The sequence below is a fragment of the Taudactylus pleione genome, unplaced genomic scaffold (genome assembly GCF_031769625.1).
Source record: "Taudactylus pleione unplaced genomic scaffold, aTauple2 ptg000212l, whole genome shotgun sequence".
NCBI classification, from domain to species: Eukaryota; Metazoa; Chordata; class Amphibia; order Anura; family Myobatrachidae; genus Taudactylus; species Taudactylus pleione.
In genome coordinates, this window is record NW_028284614.1 from 5,149,281 (window position 1) to 5,166,659 (window position 17,379).

A 17,379-nucleotide genomic window follows, 5' to 3' on the forward strand; every position below is an offset into this window, starting at 1 on the left:
GTGTTTTTAATGTGAATATCATTGCAACTTTTGTATCCCTTTTGATGTAGAAAGGGTTAAAGCAGGGGGCTTGGAAGAACCCAATATTATACAACTATAATTAGAAACCAATATTATACAACTGGTCTTCAAATGAGTTAGTGTTACCCTAGATACCAGTCTTACCACAGGTGTTCCGTACCCATTGCCCAACTCGATGACTACCATATATGTCTGTATGCACTACACTGTCATGTGATTTGTTCAAGTGTATAAAAGCTGTGTAACCATTTATATCAGGTCAGTCTCACGCCTATATGGGCATCGCACAAGCTCAATTGATCGGCCAATATATCTGCCAGTGTGTACCCAGCTTTAGGCTGAATTGCATTTTTACTTTAACACATTTGACAGAAACATTTACCACAACAATCGGTGATATCAGACACTTTAGATTCATCCACTGACACTGCAGGTAAAACATCCCTGTTTATCCCAGTATGTATGAAACCGCACACAGGTAGTAATCTCAGATCTAAAGACAGAGGGTCTGATTCAGAGCCGGACGCTATTAGCGCTCGCTAGTTCAGAAAAAAGGGGTGGCTATTCAAATGAACCGTTCGCTCTCTGCGGTCTGTTCACGCCTCTATGTCTGAACGAGCGAACAAAACTTGCGGTCGTAATTTTAGAAAAAAACGCCCCCTGGCCGCTCGCATCCTACGTCATGTCCGCTATTTAATAGATTCATCGAGTACATCGACCAGCGTATGAACTGCTCGCTATTGTTGTGGTTGGTTTTTCCTACCGCTATTTTGCGAGCAGTTCTGACTATAAAACAACCAAGTGACGTGGTCGATGACGCTGCTGTATTAATTATGCACACCCATAAAACGCCCGTTTTGACCTTTAAGCACGCCTGCGTTCTGAATTCCACTCCCCGTTTTCAAGCACCTTCCCCTGTTACCACCCACATACGCCTCCTCCTGTCACTCAAATTAGCAGGCATTCGCTATATAGCGAACAAACGATTTTCGGCCGCACTGACTGGTTGGCGCATGCGTATTACAAACCGTACGCATGCGCAGATGTGCGAACATCGCTCGGAACGAGCGAATGGCCGCTTACGAGCGGCTCTGAATGAGACCCAGATTTCACAATCTGTGAATGTAACTAATCGGAACCCATTATCCCAAAGCTCTTAGGTTGTTATGGATATGGAACAAAATGGGGTTTGTCATAAAATCAAATATATTATCCCAAATATATGTCATCATAGGGTAATATTTATTTTTTTGTGCAAGAGAAGGAAAATAATGACACAACATTTTTGGGCAGCCGATGTTGCTATATTATTGCAAAGTGTGGTCCAAGGGTCTCATTCAGACCCGCTCGCAAGAGGGTCAATATTTTGCTTTGCTTTGCGCAGTGGCCGCACTACGCGTGTGCGCAAGTCCCGGAGCGAGAAAGAAATTCTCTCGCTCCGGGGCTCACTACAAAAGGGGCGGCTGTCGATGTTGATCGACAGCTCGCCCCGTTTTGTAGGCATGGCGAGGGGGTGGTTTCACAAACGGAGGCGTTCCCAAGCGAACGCCTGCCGTTTGTGGGCGGCCCGACTGACATCACCAGTGATGTCAGTGGGAGAGCTTCCGGCTCTATTAGAGCCGAAAGCTCTCTGGGGCTTGCGGCAGACGATACCCTACCACAAGGGTCTCGTCGCAAGCCGCGATGGTCTTCACCATCGCGACCATCAACCTGGTCGCTCGTTAAGGCTGTGGGTGGTAACCCACAGCCTAGCGAGCGGCCAGGAGGCCGGATCATTTTTTAGATGCGGCCGCCCTCATTCAGAGCGAGTGCTCGCATTTTGCAAGCGGCTCTGAATGAGGTCCTAACTGCTTATAGGGGGCCATTTTATTTGCAGCAATGTGCAGTCGTGATGTGTGTCTACATACACTAAGAATTACGGTATTCCCAACATCGCCAACTGTCTTGCGCACCTCTATGTTGTGCAGGGGAGAATGTTGGTGGCTGCAAGATGCTGGCGTTCCAGCCATTACAGCGGCACTTCGCGGCCATCGCTTCTAACTGAGGGGTCTATTTACTAAGCAGTTCTAGGAGACAGAGTGAAAAGTGATAAGTCTGTGATAAGTTGCCAGCCAATCAGATCCCAACTGTCATTTTTCAAACACAGCCTGTGAGATGGCAGTTGGGAGCTGATTGGCTGGCACCTTATCACTTTTCACTCTGTCTTGTAACACTGTTTAGTAAATAGACGCCTGAATGTCCCCATAGAATGTTTGTTAATGGTTTCTGGGCTAGATGTATCAAAGCCTTGGAGAGAGGAAAAGTGGAGAAGTTGCCCAAAACAACCAATCAGCTTCTGTCATTTATCTAGCACAGTCTTTCAAATGACAGTTAAAAGCCGATTGGTTTCTTAGGCACCTACTCCAATGTCTCTCTCCCCTACATATGTTACATTACCAGCATTCTGGAAATTGTAGCGCAAATGTTTCAACACTATTGTATTCTCCTGTCTATGGACACGACACAGTACATCTAGCTGAGAGTCAGGGGTACTATAACATAACAGCCGTTGTGGAACTACAAGTACTAGCAGCACACAGCGCCATCAGGGGCTGGTGAAATAGTAACAGTAGTAGGTTAAACAAAATGTGAATTGCTAGTCAGCATCTGCTATTCCTACCTAATGACTTAGCTGAAATGGTTACTATACGCGGACACTTTCTAATAATGGATAGAAAGTGCAGAGGAAGAACACAACAGGTGGGAGGTGCTTGCAGTGACCGTTTATTGGGGCTTGGGGCGCCATTAGTAGACTGTCCACGTGACTTGCTTGATCTTGTTTGGTCCCACTAGTTGCTGCAACGCTTCTCTTGAGCGGTCTGGAGAGGACAAAGCAGAAATAGAGAGAGAGAAAGGATGAGTCTCATTTACAGTATGCCTCATCTATCTGCTGCCTCTTATACAGGGCTCAAACAGTAACATGTGTTATCTGTGTCTGACCATTTATTATGCTGCAACCCAACGCATTGCTTCCTAGTGACTTATAGGCTTCCTACTAGAGTTGTTCAGTTACACTAAAGTAACTTTACATAAAAATTATTTTGATTTAGATCGGAAAACCTATTTATTCACATCTAGAGACTTCAGACACTTACAAACACAGTAATCTTATGATGAGATCACGTTGAGTGTAAAAGTACAGAAAGGTAGATGAGTCACCTACGCCGCGGTGTAGGACTTCATTTCCGCGTGCTGATGATTACGCAGCTCATAAATTCCCTGAAACCACCGGGGCACGTATTTTACCGTTATGCAGTCGGAAGCCGGCGGACCTAATCCCGACAGCCGGCTTCCCGACTGCTTAATCCCGGCGAGGGTTAAATGACAGGTGTCTAAATCTAGACGCCTGTAATTTTACCGACGCCGGGAGACCGGCGCCCGACACCCCTATCAAAGGGACGCCGAGCATGGATAGCAGCGGGGTGGGAAGGGTTAGGTTTAGGGTTCCCGGGGGGGACTTAGGTTTAGGCACCCCCCCGGGAGGTTAGGGAGGGTTAGGCACCCTCGGGGGGATTTAGGGTTAGGCATCCCCCCCGGGGGACTTAGGTTTAGGCGGCGGGGAAGGGGGGTTTAGGTTTAGGCACTTAGAGGGGGGATTAGGGTTAGGCACCCCTAAGGGAGGGTTAGGGGGTAGAATAGGTTAGTGAATACTTACCTGGGGACGATCGGGATTTTCATCCTTGTCGGGCTGCTGCTGTCGGGATTTGAACCGCCGGGCATGGGTCCGGCGGTAAATCATACCGATTCCATTTTTACCTTTAGCTGTCAGTGTACATCTGAAAAGGTTCTCAATGGAAAAATAAATATTTAATCTTTATGTTCTGTTCACACTTATCAGTATCAGAGCTTACGGGAGAAATATAGGTGCTGATTATTGTGCAACAGGTTCATTATCTCGCACTTCCTATAGAATGATCTCTATCACATATCAGCCCATTATCTGACGGTAACTCTCTCAAGATTTTTGGTATCCAATTTCGTGCGGATTTAGATTTTTTTTTTTTTGGAGTGCTCAAGAACGCTCAAATACATTTTCAGGACATTTAGGAGACCATGGGTCTCAATCACAACTGCGACTCTGTGTGCGCACTATCTGGACGCATGCGCAGTGAGACTCCAATGCATGCGTAGACGGAAAAAAAATTGCTCTACTGCGTCCGACATCGGCAGTACGTTATACTGGGAATCAGTCTTGTGTGTCTGTATCTTATGTAAATGGTATAAGAAGTTATTCTTTATAGAGCTATGTGTAATTGCTATAATGATCGGTACATTATTGCTTTGTTCAACCCTACAGGGGATGTTGGCACAAAATAAATATATTATTAGGTTTCATATAATTGCACTTTTACCATTTTCCACTAGGTGGTGATATTGGACAACTAAAACATAAATTGTAACCAACTCAGCCAGAAGGCAAATAATCCCAATATTGTATATGTTTGGTATAGCATGGAAGTTTGATGCACACTTAGGAATATATGGTTGCATGCACAAGATTGGGATTCCCTGGTTAGATTGCATGTTCCACTGACTCTCTAAGTAAAAATAAATTAAACTAAACAGGGTATTAACATTTAGCATTTTAATGTCTATAAATGTACCGCATTTATTTTTTTAATCCATTAAATGCAGTAAATAGTGCTAGAGTGAATGTGGCGCCTGCAAAGGTTTGGGCACCCTGTCAGTCCGTGCTTAGTAACTTCTCCTTTTCTCCCCACTCTTCTGTGCAGACCCCTCCTCGCACACATGTTCTGATAGCTTCATGTGATCTGGCGACAGATGTTCATACATACAAGAGCCCAAAATATAAGAATGTAGCAGCGCTTGCTTTTTGCTTTTCCTGTTCAGGCTTCTATTGTTTCTTTAAAGCAACATCCACGTTGTAACTGAACCACTGAAAAATGATATCTGTGTTCATAGATAGATAGATAGATAGATAGATAGATAGATAGATAGATAGATAGATAGATAGATAGATAGATAAAAGCTACTCCAAAGACAGTCAATTTCACATCTTCCATCCATCCTTAGAAAAAACAGTCACTGTTGCCAGATATATATATAATAAAAAAGACGTTCCTTTAATTAAACGATAAAAGGTGTATGTGTTTCTTAGTAGCCAGTTTATGGATTGATCAGAAGAAAAGATGATTTGTGGAGCTCACTGGACCTTCTAGGAAGCCTATGTCATGTGGTAGATTACACCAGCCTGCCAATAGATGTTACCCCGGAATCTTTAAAGGGCTGTGACCGCGGTTTTCACCAACAGTGGGTAGCTGTTCCCCTGGGTTTCTGTGCGGCTGAGACCGCTGGTCTTCCCTTAGCGCGGCTCCTGGCGTATGAAACGCCGCTGATTCTGCTGCTCACCTGGCTCAACAATTCAACACCCAGCACCACCTTTTGGTAAAAGATACTAACGCTTCCACCTACTGCCGACGCGTTTCTAACCTGGATCGGGTCTTTATCAGAGCACAGGTGGATGCGATCTTTACCCTAATTAATACGCCAGCTAGAAAATCCGATATGCTCGTTACAGACAATTATTACTATATGATATTGAAATCAAAACTTGCAATTAAAAGGCAACACTGTATCTTTTATGCCAGCTTCCTAAACTTCCTAACAAATAAATGTGCATCATACATATCTTTCCTTTTCTGCTGTGCAAGAAAGTGTTTACAATAGCCTCTTAGGGAAAGACGGAGTATTATCCAAATAAGGCTTTTGTTTTCTGATCCCTCTGTGGCTGCACTAAAGGATCCAGCAAATTTGTGGCTTTCATGCTTGCACTAATCGGCATTAATAGCATTAAAGCTGCATACACACACACACAACGATTAAGTAAATGAACGATTTTCGTTAATTTTTTCAAGGGAAAAATGAACGAAAATCAGTTACTAAAATCGTTCATTTGCTAAATGTAATGAACGATTTTTTTGAACTACAAACGATTTTTGCATGTTCCCTTACTGAAAATCGTTGAGTTGGTCAGTCTGACTGAACTACAAACGTGAACGCGCATGAACTATAATCGTTCATCATTTTAACTCAGAAAGTGAACGATTTTTTCAATGATTGAACGATAAATGATATCATTATCGATAATCGTTCAAAAAATCGTTGTGTGTGTATGCACCTTAAGGCTTATACTAACCAATAACTTTATGACTTTTATTCTTTAGACTAACTGCTAATAACTGCAATAGTTTAAGCAAAAAAAGGAGAATTGTAGGATGCTAAAAAGGGGAAATATTTGAGTTCTGACATGTGCTAACAGTCATTTATGAGTAAAAATCCTCTGTGATGGTGATTTTATGGGCATATGTATCAAGCTTAATGTGAGATATATATCACCAACCCATCAGCTTCTAACTTACATATTGCAGGCTGTGTTTAAGAAATTATAGTTTACAGCTAATTGGTTGGTGATATATATTTCACAATTATATCTCACATCAAGCTTTGATACATATGTCCCTATGTCAGCTGCTAGACATGTTTGTGTCAGTGATGGTTTTGAGGATTAGATCCAAATAGTAAATGTAGCGGCCGGTGTTACAGTCTGTATTTTATATATATTTTACAATCGTATTTTTAGTGTTTAATAAATATATATCATGTATTAATATTGTAAGTAATTTAAGATTGGCAGCAGGCAATCGTTCTGTCTCCGCACTGAGAGGCTAATTGGCGCCAGGTGATTTTCCTTATTTCAGACTACTATAGTATAAGGGCATAAGAGAGACATTTAATATATAGTTATGTATTTTCCAAAATAATAAAATCAATGCACATGAATAATAGATGATCGTAGTACTGAATACAAAGATTAAATTGTTAAGCAAATCAATTATTGCCTGAAATAATTAGACGAGGCGACAGACAATCTCTTATATATTATAAATTGCTAATTGGTTAAGACTAGGAAACATTATATCGATTTTCCATATTATATATATATATATATATATATATATATATATATATATATATATATATATATATTTTAGGGATGTGCAGGCTCGGATAGGTTCGAATTCGCACGCCGAGTTCGGATTTTTCCCTCCAACAAATTGGACTCAGAAAGAGGCAAAAAGTCATCTTGCATGGACAACCATCATCATTCCTGGACTATTGTCCAGGAATGATGATGTTTGTCCATGCAAGATGACGTTTAACAGCATGCTTACAGTTATACTGCTGACAGCGTTAAAATGCTTTAATTAGCATTTTAATGAGTTTGACAAAGTGGTGCTAAAATAATACTGCCGACAAGTGCATGGTCTGCAATGTTCTCGCCGACGTTCTGACCAATCCCGCTAATCATACATACGTGTGTACGGCCTTGGCCAGAAGTTTTGAGAATGACAACAGTATTGTTTTTCACAAAGTCTTCTGCTTCAATTTTTATGATGGCAATTTGCATATACTCCAGAATGTCATGAAGAGTGATCAGATGAATTGCAATTAATTGCAAAGTCCCTCTTTGCCATGACAATGAACTTAATCCCAAAAACATTTCCACTGCATTTCAGCCCTGTCACAAAAGGACCAGCTGACATCATGTCAGTGACTCTCGTTAACACAAATGAGAGTGTTGATGAGGACAAGGCTGGAGATCACTCTGTCATGCCGATTGAGTTAGAATAACAGACTGGAAGCTTTAAAAGGAGGGTGGAGCTTGAAATCACTGTTCTTCCTCTGTTAACCATGGTTACCTGCAAGGAAACACGTGCAGTCATCATTGCTTTGCACAAAAAGGGCTTCACAGGCACGGATATTGCTGCTAGTAAGATTGCATCTAAATCAACCATTTATCCGGATCATCAAGAAATTCAAGGAGAGAGGTTCAATAGTTGTGAAGAAGGCTTCAGGGAACCCAAGAATGTCCAGCAAGCGCCAGGAACTTCTAAAGTTGATTCAGCTGCGGAATCGGGGCACCACCAGTGCAGAGCTTGCTCAGGAACGGCAGCAGGCAGGTGTGAGTGCGTCTTCACACACAGTGAGCCGAAGACTTTTGGAGAATGGCATGGTGTCAAGAAGGGCAGTAAAGAAGCCACTTCTCTCCAGTAAAAACATCAGGGACAGACTGATATCCTGCAAAATGTAAAGGAATTGGACTGCTGAGGACTGGGGTAAAGTTATTTTCTCTGATGAATCCCCTTTCAGATTGTTTGGGGCATCTGGAAAAAAGCTTGTCCGGAGAAGAAAAGGTGAGCGCCACCATCAGTTCTGTGTCATGCCAACAGTAAAGCATCCTGAGACCATTCATGTGTGGAGTTGCTTCTCAGCCAACGGAGTGGGCTCACTCACAATTTTGCCTAAGAACACAGCCATAAATAAAGAATGGTACCAAAACATCCTCCAAGAGCAACTTCTCCCAACCATCCAAGAACAGTTTGGTGAGGAACAATGCCTTTTCCAGCATGATGGAGCACCTTGCCATAAGGCAAAAGTGATAACTAAGTGGCTCGGGGAACAAAACATCAAAATTTTGGCTCCATAACCAGGAAACTCCCCAAACCTTAATCCCATTGAGAACTTGTGGTTAATCCTCAAGAGGCGGGTGTACAAACAAAATCCCACAAATTCTGACAAACTCCAAGCATTGATTAGGCAAGAATGGGAGGCCATCAGTCAGTTTGTGGCCTAGACGTTGATTGACAGCATGCCAGGGCGAATTGCAGAGGTCTGAAAAGAAGGGTCAACACTGCAAATACAGTCAGGTGCACAAATATTGGGACATTGACAGAATTTTCTTATTTTGGCCTCTATTCACCACCACAATGGCTTTGAAATGAAACAAACGATGTGCTTTAACTGCAGACTTTCAGATTTAATTTGAGAGTAATTACATCCAAATCAGGTGAACAGTGTAGGAATTACAACGGTTCTATATGTGCCTCCCACTTTTTCAGGGGCCAAAAGTAATGGGACAAACTAAACAATCCTAAATTTAACTTTCACTTTTTAATACTTTGTTGCAAATCCTTTGCAGGCAATTATAGCCTGAAGTCTGGAACGCATAGACATCACCAGACGCTGGGTTTCATCCCTGGTGATGCTCTGCCAGGCCTCTACTGCAAATGTCTTCAATTCCTGCTTGTTCTTGGGGCATTTTCCCTTCAGTTTTGTCTTCATCAAGTGAAATGCATGCTCAATCGGATTCAGGTCAGGAGATTGACTTGGCCATTGCATAACATTCCACTTTTTAGCCTTCAAAAACTCTTTGGTTGCTTTTGCAGTATGATTCGGGTCATTGTCCATCTGCACTGTGAAGCGCCGTCCAATGAGTTCTGAAGCATTTGACTGAATATGAGCATATAATATTCCCCGAAACACTTCAGAATTCATTCTGCTGCTTTTGTCAGCAGTCACATCATCAATAAATACAAGGGAACCAGTTCCATTGGCAGCCATACATGCCCACGCCATGACACTACCACCACCATGCTTCACTGATGAGGTGGTATGTTTTGGATCATAAGCAGTTCCTTTCCTTCTCCATACTCTTCTCTTCCCATCACTCTGGTACAAGTTGATCTTTGTCTCATCTGTCCATAGGATGTTGTTCCAGAACTGTAATGGCTTTTTTAGATGTTGTTTGGCAAACTCTAATCTGGTCTTCCTGTTTTTGAGGCTCACCAATGGTTTACATCTTGTGTTGAACCCTCTATATTCACTCTTGTGAAGTCTTCTTTTGATTGTTGACTTTGACACATATACACCTACCTCCTGGAGAGTGTTCTTGATCTGGCCAACTGTTGTGAAGGGGTTTTTCTTCACCAGGGAAATAATTCTTCGGTCATCCACCACAGTTGTTTTCCGTGGTCTTCCGGGTCTTTTGGTGTTGCTGAGCTCTCCGATGCGTTCTTTCTTTTTAAGAATGTTCCAAACAGTTGATTTGGCCACACCTAATGTTTTTGCTATCTCTCTGATGGGTTTGTTTTGATTTTTCAGCCTAATGATGGCTTGCTTCACTGATAGTGACAGCTCTTTGGATCTCATATTGAGAGTTCACAGCAACTGATTCCAAATGCAAATGTCACATCTAGAATTGACTCCAGACCTTTTACCTGCTTAATTGATAATGAAATAACGAGGGAATAGCCCACACCTGTCCATGAAATAGCTTTTGAGTTGATAGTCCCATTACTTTTGGCCCCTTAAAAAGTGCGAGGCACATATAGAAACCGTTGTAATTTCTACACCGTTCACCTGATTTGGATGTAATTACCCTCAAATTAAATCTGAAAGTCTGCAGTTAAAGCACATCTCGTTTGTTTCATTTCAAAGCCATTGTGGTGGTGAACAGAGGCCAAAATATGAAAATTCTGTCAATGTCCCAATATTTATGCACCTGAATGTATTGTCTCTTTGCATAAATTTAATGTAATTGTCAATAAAAGCCTTTGACACTTATGAAATGCTTGTAAGTTTACTTCAGTATACCATAGTAACATCTGACAAAAAGGTCTAAAAACACTGAAGCAGCAAACTTTGTGAAAACCAATACTTGTGTCATTCTCAAAACTTTTGGCCACGGCTGTATAGTAATCTGTAGAGAGCTAATTATACCCAAGGACTTCAACATCACAAATGGTGATAAGTAAAATATTAAAGAGATGAGGACGTAAACAGGTCAAATTAATCTTCATCCTAAAAACATCAAATATATCCTCATATATACTTATTTCTTATACTAACACTATAAACACACACACGGAACAGCTACAAGAACATCATTTGCCCAAAGCTACCCCAACCTTTACATAAACATAAATGAAGAGAATGTTATTTCTAACACACAGCTACTCTGGTAACGCTACATAGATGACATATTCCTCATATGGTCAGAAACCAATTTATCATGCTGACCCTCAGATTTCCTGAAGAAATTAGCACGAGCATCATCAACTTCCTGGATCCATCGCCAATAACAGAAAACCCCAAACATCCATTCCAAAACAGTTTGCACAATTAGGTCTTAAAAAGCATCTGCTACAAAAAACACTGGCTGGTCAACATATCCTTTAACCAATTCAGACAAAAGGAACTGTATAAATACCACTCGGTTCTAACCTTTTTGAAAACGCACTTGCGAAACGCGCGTCAGGCATTTAATTGTGCCAGTGTAAAAATGCCGTTACATTAATGTGATTGAAAACTATATGTGTTTGTGATCAGCCGCGGCCTCAGGAGAATGAGCGGGGCACTGCACGACGCTGCAGAGTGAGTGCGAGTAATAGTACCGGCTCGCCTCCCCTAAGCTCTGCTGACAGCCCCGTATATACGGTGATGATAGAGGCTGTGTCAGCAAGTAGAGGGGGAGAACAGTACTAGACGTGTGCACCACGCTGACAGCCGCAAGAGCGCAACATGCTGAGTATGGCTGTGATAACATGTAGTGAATAATTACCTGAATTATAATCCACTTCTAGTGTCACTACATTATCAGGATAGCACAGAAATTCCACCATTATTAATTTGCTATAAGATCAATACAGCTACTTATGTGGCGTGATCCTAAGTGCGATACTTAATAGGATAACATTCCAATCAGAGATTGGTGAGCTAATGTGGACTAATTAATTATAATTCCCCAATAAACCTTTTATATATCACATAGGGGATATACATAATTTTTTATTTGACCAATAGAGATTGGTTTAATACAGGTGATCCAAACACTAATAAATGCATCCGAATACTTGAATAAGTTTGAGGATAGATAAGCACCCTGTTTGATATGTAATTTTGTTAGGTAAGTTAAGGGTTAAAAGCTGGAGGGGGGTGCGGTTAGTTATTGGTCATTTGAGGAGTATAAGCCTATGGTAGGATTTCTGGGAGGGCTTAGAGGTCCCATATAAATAGTCTGGGGAAGGGAGCCATCTTCCTCTTTCCAGTTTATTCAACCAGGCTGGCTAAGTGTCATTTATATATTATATTTAATCTGCCTGTCTTTCCCTTGCCCATCTGCATTTTACACCTCATTTATCTACCCTTTTCTTACACCCTCTCTAGCTCCGGTCAGTATTTATTTTATTGTTTATCTATTTTGCTTCTTTTCAGACTCTGTTCCACATTTTCCTCCTCCCTCCCCTGCTTTTGTGTTCATCCATCCCCTGTCCCCAGCCAGTATCTTCTCAGCCATGCCCAGCCGTTCAGCCGCCCCCACCCCCAGCCCGCCGCCTTATGGAAGCTCCCAGGCCTCTCGCCCCCTTCCAGTACCCCCGTTACTCCCAGGCCCCGCCGTTCAGCCAACGCCCTCCCCCCTCGCCGCCTCTCACCACAGTAGCTTCCTCTTAGCGGGGCGCGCCCTGCTATAGGCCGCGACCGCGCGCCTGTCTGCGCTCCCGCACATGGCCCAGATCATGGCCGTCTGGCTCTCCGGCGGCGCCGCGAGTAGCTCAGGCGGCCACAGCCCCCCGTCCCAGCACCACAGATCACAGCCAGCCCACTCCCTGCCCCGGCGGTTGGCCCTGGCCACAGGGTCACAGTGGCCATTTTATATATTTTCGGCCTACGCAGGGAGCCCTGCTTGGTCCTGTTCCCCCCTTCATCCGCCCCCTCTGCTCCAGGAGCAGGGCCCCCCCAGCACCCCCCGCTGTTCTTTAGTAACAGGGTTTTCCAAGGCCCCAGGTGCCCACCCAGCAATCTTTCCCCTGTTGTTTGCCAGCACCCAGGGGTGGGAGTTATACCCCTTCGCCCCGTTTCTGGCTCAGCAGTAGGACAGGTCCCCATATTTATACACCACCACACTACACGCAGAATCCCCTTGAAATATAATGCCCCTTACCATCCTACCCCTTCCATGTACCATCAGCCCCCCTCTGCTGCAACTCCAGACCCTAACCCCCTTTTACAAGGTTTTTGCACCTTCCTATCAGGTTTTTTCACCCCTTTTCCCTGCCTCATGCCCCCGCACCTGCATATTCCCAAACTACACATATGCTGCAACCCCCCCTTCTGTCCCCCCTGCCTTCCCCGCAATCTGCCCACGCTCCCCACTGCCACCCATTGCCCCCCATTCCGCAGGCACAGTTGCTGTGCGGTCCAATTCACCAGTTACTGTTTCAAGCCCCCAGGTAGGAGTTTCTGATCTTTCCAGTCACGTTATCGAGGTCCAGCAGACGGATGATGCAGTGGTATCAGCGAGTCAAATCGTGGTGGGCGCACCGAGCAGCGAGGGACAGTTGGCGATCGCTCAGGAGGAAATGTCTGGTCCTTCGGCGGCAATTTCTGGTGAGCATGGTTTTTCTACATTTCGCAGCGCACATTCATTTCCACTGATTCTAGCGATTCTTCCAGTTCATCTGATAGGCCGTGCAATTTCAGGCGTTACATTGCGCAAAAAAATAAATAAATAAATAAAATAAATAAATAAAAATTAAGGCAAAGCGGGAGAGCCATAAGAGGTCTAACACAGTGTCGGCAACTAAGGTGCCGGATGCATCGGGAGATTAGGTTCACTGCGCGAATATGGCTATCCTTAAGGGTTTAAGTTGTAAATTTAGGGAGCAGATCAAGAAGAGTAAATTTGTGCATATGTTTGCGGTTGCGGATTACGCAAGTAGGTCTTTTGATCGGACTTAGTCAGCTGGGGTAGTTGCGGAGGCGACATGTCGTTCTTACCAGAATTCGGTGGCGCGTGTATATGTTTTTGCGGCACGCCCCTTGAATCCAGGCCTGGGGAGTATTATGAATGTGCTAAAATACATGCACATGGTACACGGCTTAAACTAGTCAGCTAAAGGTACCGCTTGGCGGCAATACGACGCATTTAGGACACAGCAGGAGGGGTAGGCAGTGTTTTAATTCGGTTTCAAGGACGTCGAGGTTTGGCTTGCAGTCAATCAACTGCCTAACGCGCCTGCAGATTCCTCGGCTGGTCTGAAGCAGCCTTTTCTGATCCGCCCTGGATCTGCAGGCATCAGTTGCGTGTCGTGCTACGCGTGTAATAACACGCAGCATCATGAGGGGCAGGTTGTGGATATTGGCATATCTGCATGCTCTGCGGGAGTGGTCACCCAGCCAAGATGTGCAGGGGGTCTGCGGCGCAGGAACAGGTTGAGGAGAATAGGGCAACGAGCATCGCGGAGGTGTTCAATGTAGCGCTGTTGCTGAGTAATTTGGGGGTTTTGAGGAGTTGGTTGGGTCGTTATCCCCTTGGGGAGGAAGCAGCCTTTTTTTGGGGGGGGCAAGGTTTTGGCGTGGGTTGGTGTTTACCTTTGACATGGGCGATATCTGGGTTTTCTAGGAGGATTCTGAAATCAGCGCATGTCCATCTGGAAGTCGTTAAGTGTACGGTGGAGGCGGAAGCCAGGTTAGGCCACATGTGCGGCCACCTTTTTGCATCCCCCCCTTTTCTGAAAGTTTAGGTGCACCGCCTTTAAGGCGGCACCGTAGAGGGAACCGAGTAGATTTGGGTTGATACAGCATCTCTCTTGCCCAGATAGAAGGGTTGGGCTCCCACGCATGATGTCCATCAGATTGTCGTGTCGTTTGCCAATCTGTTTATAAAAAAAAAAAACGCCCTGGAGATAGTACAAGGTTTCGGGGGGAGGGCTCTACTAGCTAAGGCGGATATAGAATCCGCTTTACGGCTGTTGCCCATTCACCCCGAGTCCTTTAGATATGTGGGAATTAAAGTAGTAGAGCTCTATTACGTAGACTGATGTCTGTCGATGGGCTGTTTCATTTCGTGTACTTTTCGAGGGTTTAGTTACTTTTTTGCTTGCTGGCCTTGTTCGTCGTTAGTAAGGTCTACTTATGCGCATATATTACTTGGATGTAGAAACCGATACCTTGATAGGGTTATGCCACTTGTCTATGGAGAGGGCGTGGCATTTCGGGGGAGTTGCTAGAAGCGTTCATTTAGGTAAAGAAGGTTTAGTTAATGTAGTTGCAATCGCTATTGGGTCTCCTCAGTTTCGCGTTTAGAGTCATACCTAGGAGTTGGGTTTTTTTCAGCAGATGGCTAGGAGGAACCTCAGCGGGGGTTAGGAAGCCTCATAACCTCATTCTGCATCTCTTTGGAGCTGAGTGAGGCTCTGCGTTTTTGGTTGGTTGTTTATGTGCGAATTCAATGGCGTAAAGATATGGCCTCCAGCATCTGTAGCCAACTCGAACTTCAACTGTTTACAGATGTGTCCGGTTCCTTAAGTTTTGGTGCATTTTGTAAGGGTGTGGTGCATGGAACCCGGGCCGGTTACTTATGGGTTTCAGGGCCTAAACAAGAACATCCTTCTTTTAGAGAGTGTTCCCAATGGTAGGTAGCTGTAGGAGAGCAAGATTTGCAATAGGCAAATTCCCTTTTGGATAACTTAAGCGTGGTGTAGGTCGGTGCTAATCAGGGACGGACTTAGATCCGGCCTTACAGTTGTTGATGTATTTTACACTGCTAAGTGGGTAAGGAATATTGAATTTAGGGCATGGCAGGTTTCAGGCGCTGCAAACGGTATGGCGGACGCCTAAAATCTTTTTCAGTGGGACAGGTTCATTTTATCGTGCCTCCTGTTTAAATGGTTTAACCTTCCCTTTCCATGCCCGGCATTTCATTGGGCTGGCATCAAGGACCTCACACTGAAGTCATTGACGCCTAGTACATTAAAGACCTACACGGCGGTTTGGTACGATGGGCAGGGTCTTAGCTTCCAAGAGCGGGTGAGGTAGGTCGATTGATGATTATGTAGCAGAGTTTGTCTGGGACATGCCACGAAAGGGGTCATTCCAAGGCGGTTTGTCTTCAGCATTATCAAGTATCTCTAAATTTTTCCAGGCACGCCGTGGGCGGATCTGGCCAATTACATTATACTAAGCATGGGCAAGCTAGTTGCTGCTAATAAGCTTTATGCGCTAGCAGGTTTAAGGTTTAATAAGGTGGTTATTAAGCAGGTATTGATCTTATGCTAATTACATAGGTTTAAGACAGATTAGCTGGCCAGGGGGCGTTGCATTTCTATTCAGGCGCTTGCATATCTCGTGATTTTGTCCAGTTGCTCAGGCAGGGTGCTTTAATAATGTTCGCCCTCCAGGTGGCGGGCACTGGTTTATCCTTGCTAATCTAACCCCCTTTGTCCAGGTGGCAGTTTATGAGGGTATTTCAGAATTATCTTATTGCTTTAGGTATAGCTACGGAGCTTTGCAGGACTCATTAATTTAGTTAGGGGCAGCAGCTTGCGCAGCGGGGGCAGGTGTTTCAGTCGACTTATTAAAAACAGTTAGGGTGGTGAGGTCATATTTAAAGGAGGATAAGTTGCACTAGGTAGTTGCGCTCCTTGCGAGTTTGTTGGGAAACCTAGGGGCCTTATGCCTACTGCCGCTAGGGATTCTGAAAGGATTTTCAGCTTTTGCCCTCAAAGAGGTTTTGCTGTTTTTCATCTTCAGATGGGTCACCCAACTATTTTGTTTCCCTTTCCTTGGGGTTAAATTGTTGTTGTTATTATTACATACCAATTTCTGTCTGTATTAAATTCCAATATCTGTCTGTATAAATGCCAATTTAGGTCTACGTGAACTCTCTGCTAATTGTCGGGTGTGGGTAAATTCCTATTTTTTACTGGGCTAGCCAGCACCCCTTGGATTTGCAGGTCCAATTTTTTGTTGTGAGTGGGTAAGTTGCAATTGTTAGGATTACGAGAAATGCATTGGAAGCGCCTGCTAGATGCCCTATGGGCAGCAGATGAGACGTTTGGGGCCCCACTTGGGAGGCAATGATTTGGGCGCATGCATGGGTATTGAGCGGATATGGTCATTGCACACTTGTTATTTAGCGTTGGCGGACGCGTCATGCAATACCCAAGTTTTTTACGTTACAGGGCGGAGAGCTTTCATAGACCCAATGGGGCTAAGCTCCTGGGCGCGGGGCTAGTGTGGTTGATCAGTGACCTCTGCAGTTTCCCTTTATTTTCAGGAAGGTCACAGTTTGGAGGCGGGCCTGGTTCTGCGAACCGGGCTTTGGCGGGAAGCAGTGCTCACGGGCGGCCTATTATTAGCGCAGGAGTGCCTGTGGTAGCATCTTTCCTTTGAGAGCGGCCAGTTTGTCACCGCCTAAAGGGGGGACATGGTCTTTGTTCCAAGGGAGGGGCCAATGCTGTGCCAATTAGGGGAGGATGGTACTGCCCCAGGTCAGTCTGCGCAGGGCGGGGATCCGCCCCTATTATTTAGTATTGGTATCCATCGGGCTGTGGCCTTGGAGCACTGCTTTCTTCTTGCCACCTATTCTACAATTTCAATTTGATCAATAAATTCTGGCTGTGACCTCTTTTAATTCCATACATGTGTCAGTGTGTTTATTCCTAGGTTTAGGATTAA

At 44.3% G+C, this 17,379-nt stretch overlaps 1 protein-coding gene across 1 annotated transcript in view; it reads right to left on the reverse strand.

The window, feature by feature from the left end:
• Positions 1-2,221: 2,221 nt before the first annotated feature.
• The window catches only part of AMN1 (antagonist of mitotic exit network 1 homolog), a 133,953-nt gene continuing 118,795 nt past the window's right edge, over positions 2,222-17,379 (reverse strand). Inside the window, exon 7 of the mRNA XM_088478370.1 lies at positions 2,222-2,879. Coding sequence (XP_088334496.1) covers positions 2,806-2,879 — 74 coding nt within the window. The 3' untranslated portion in view covers positions 2,222-2,805. The remainder of the gene's footprint in view (positions 2,880-17,379) is intronic.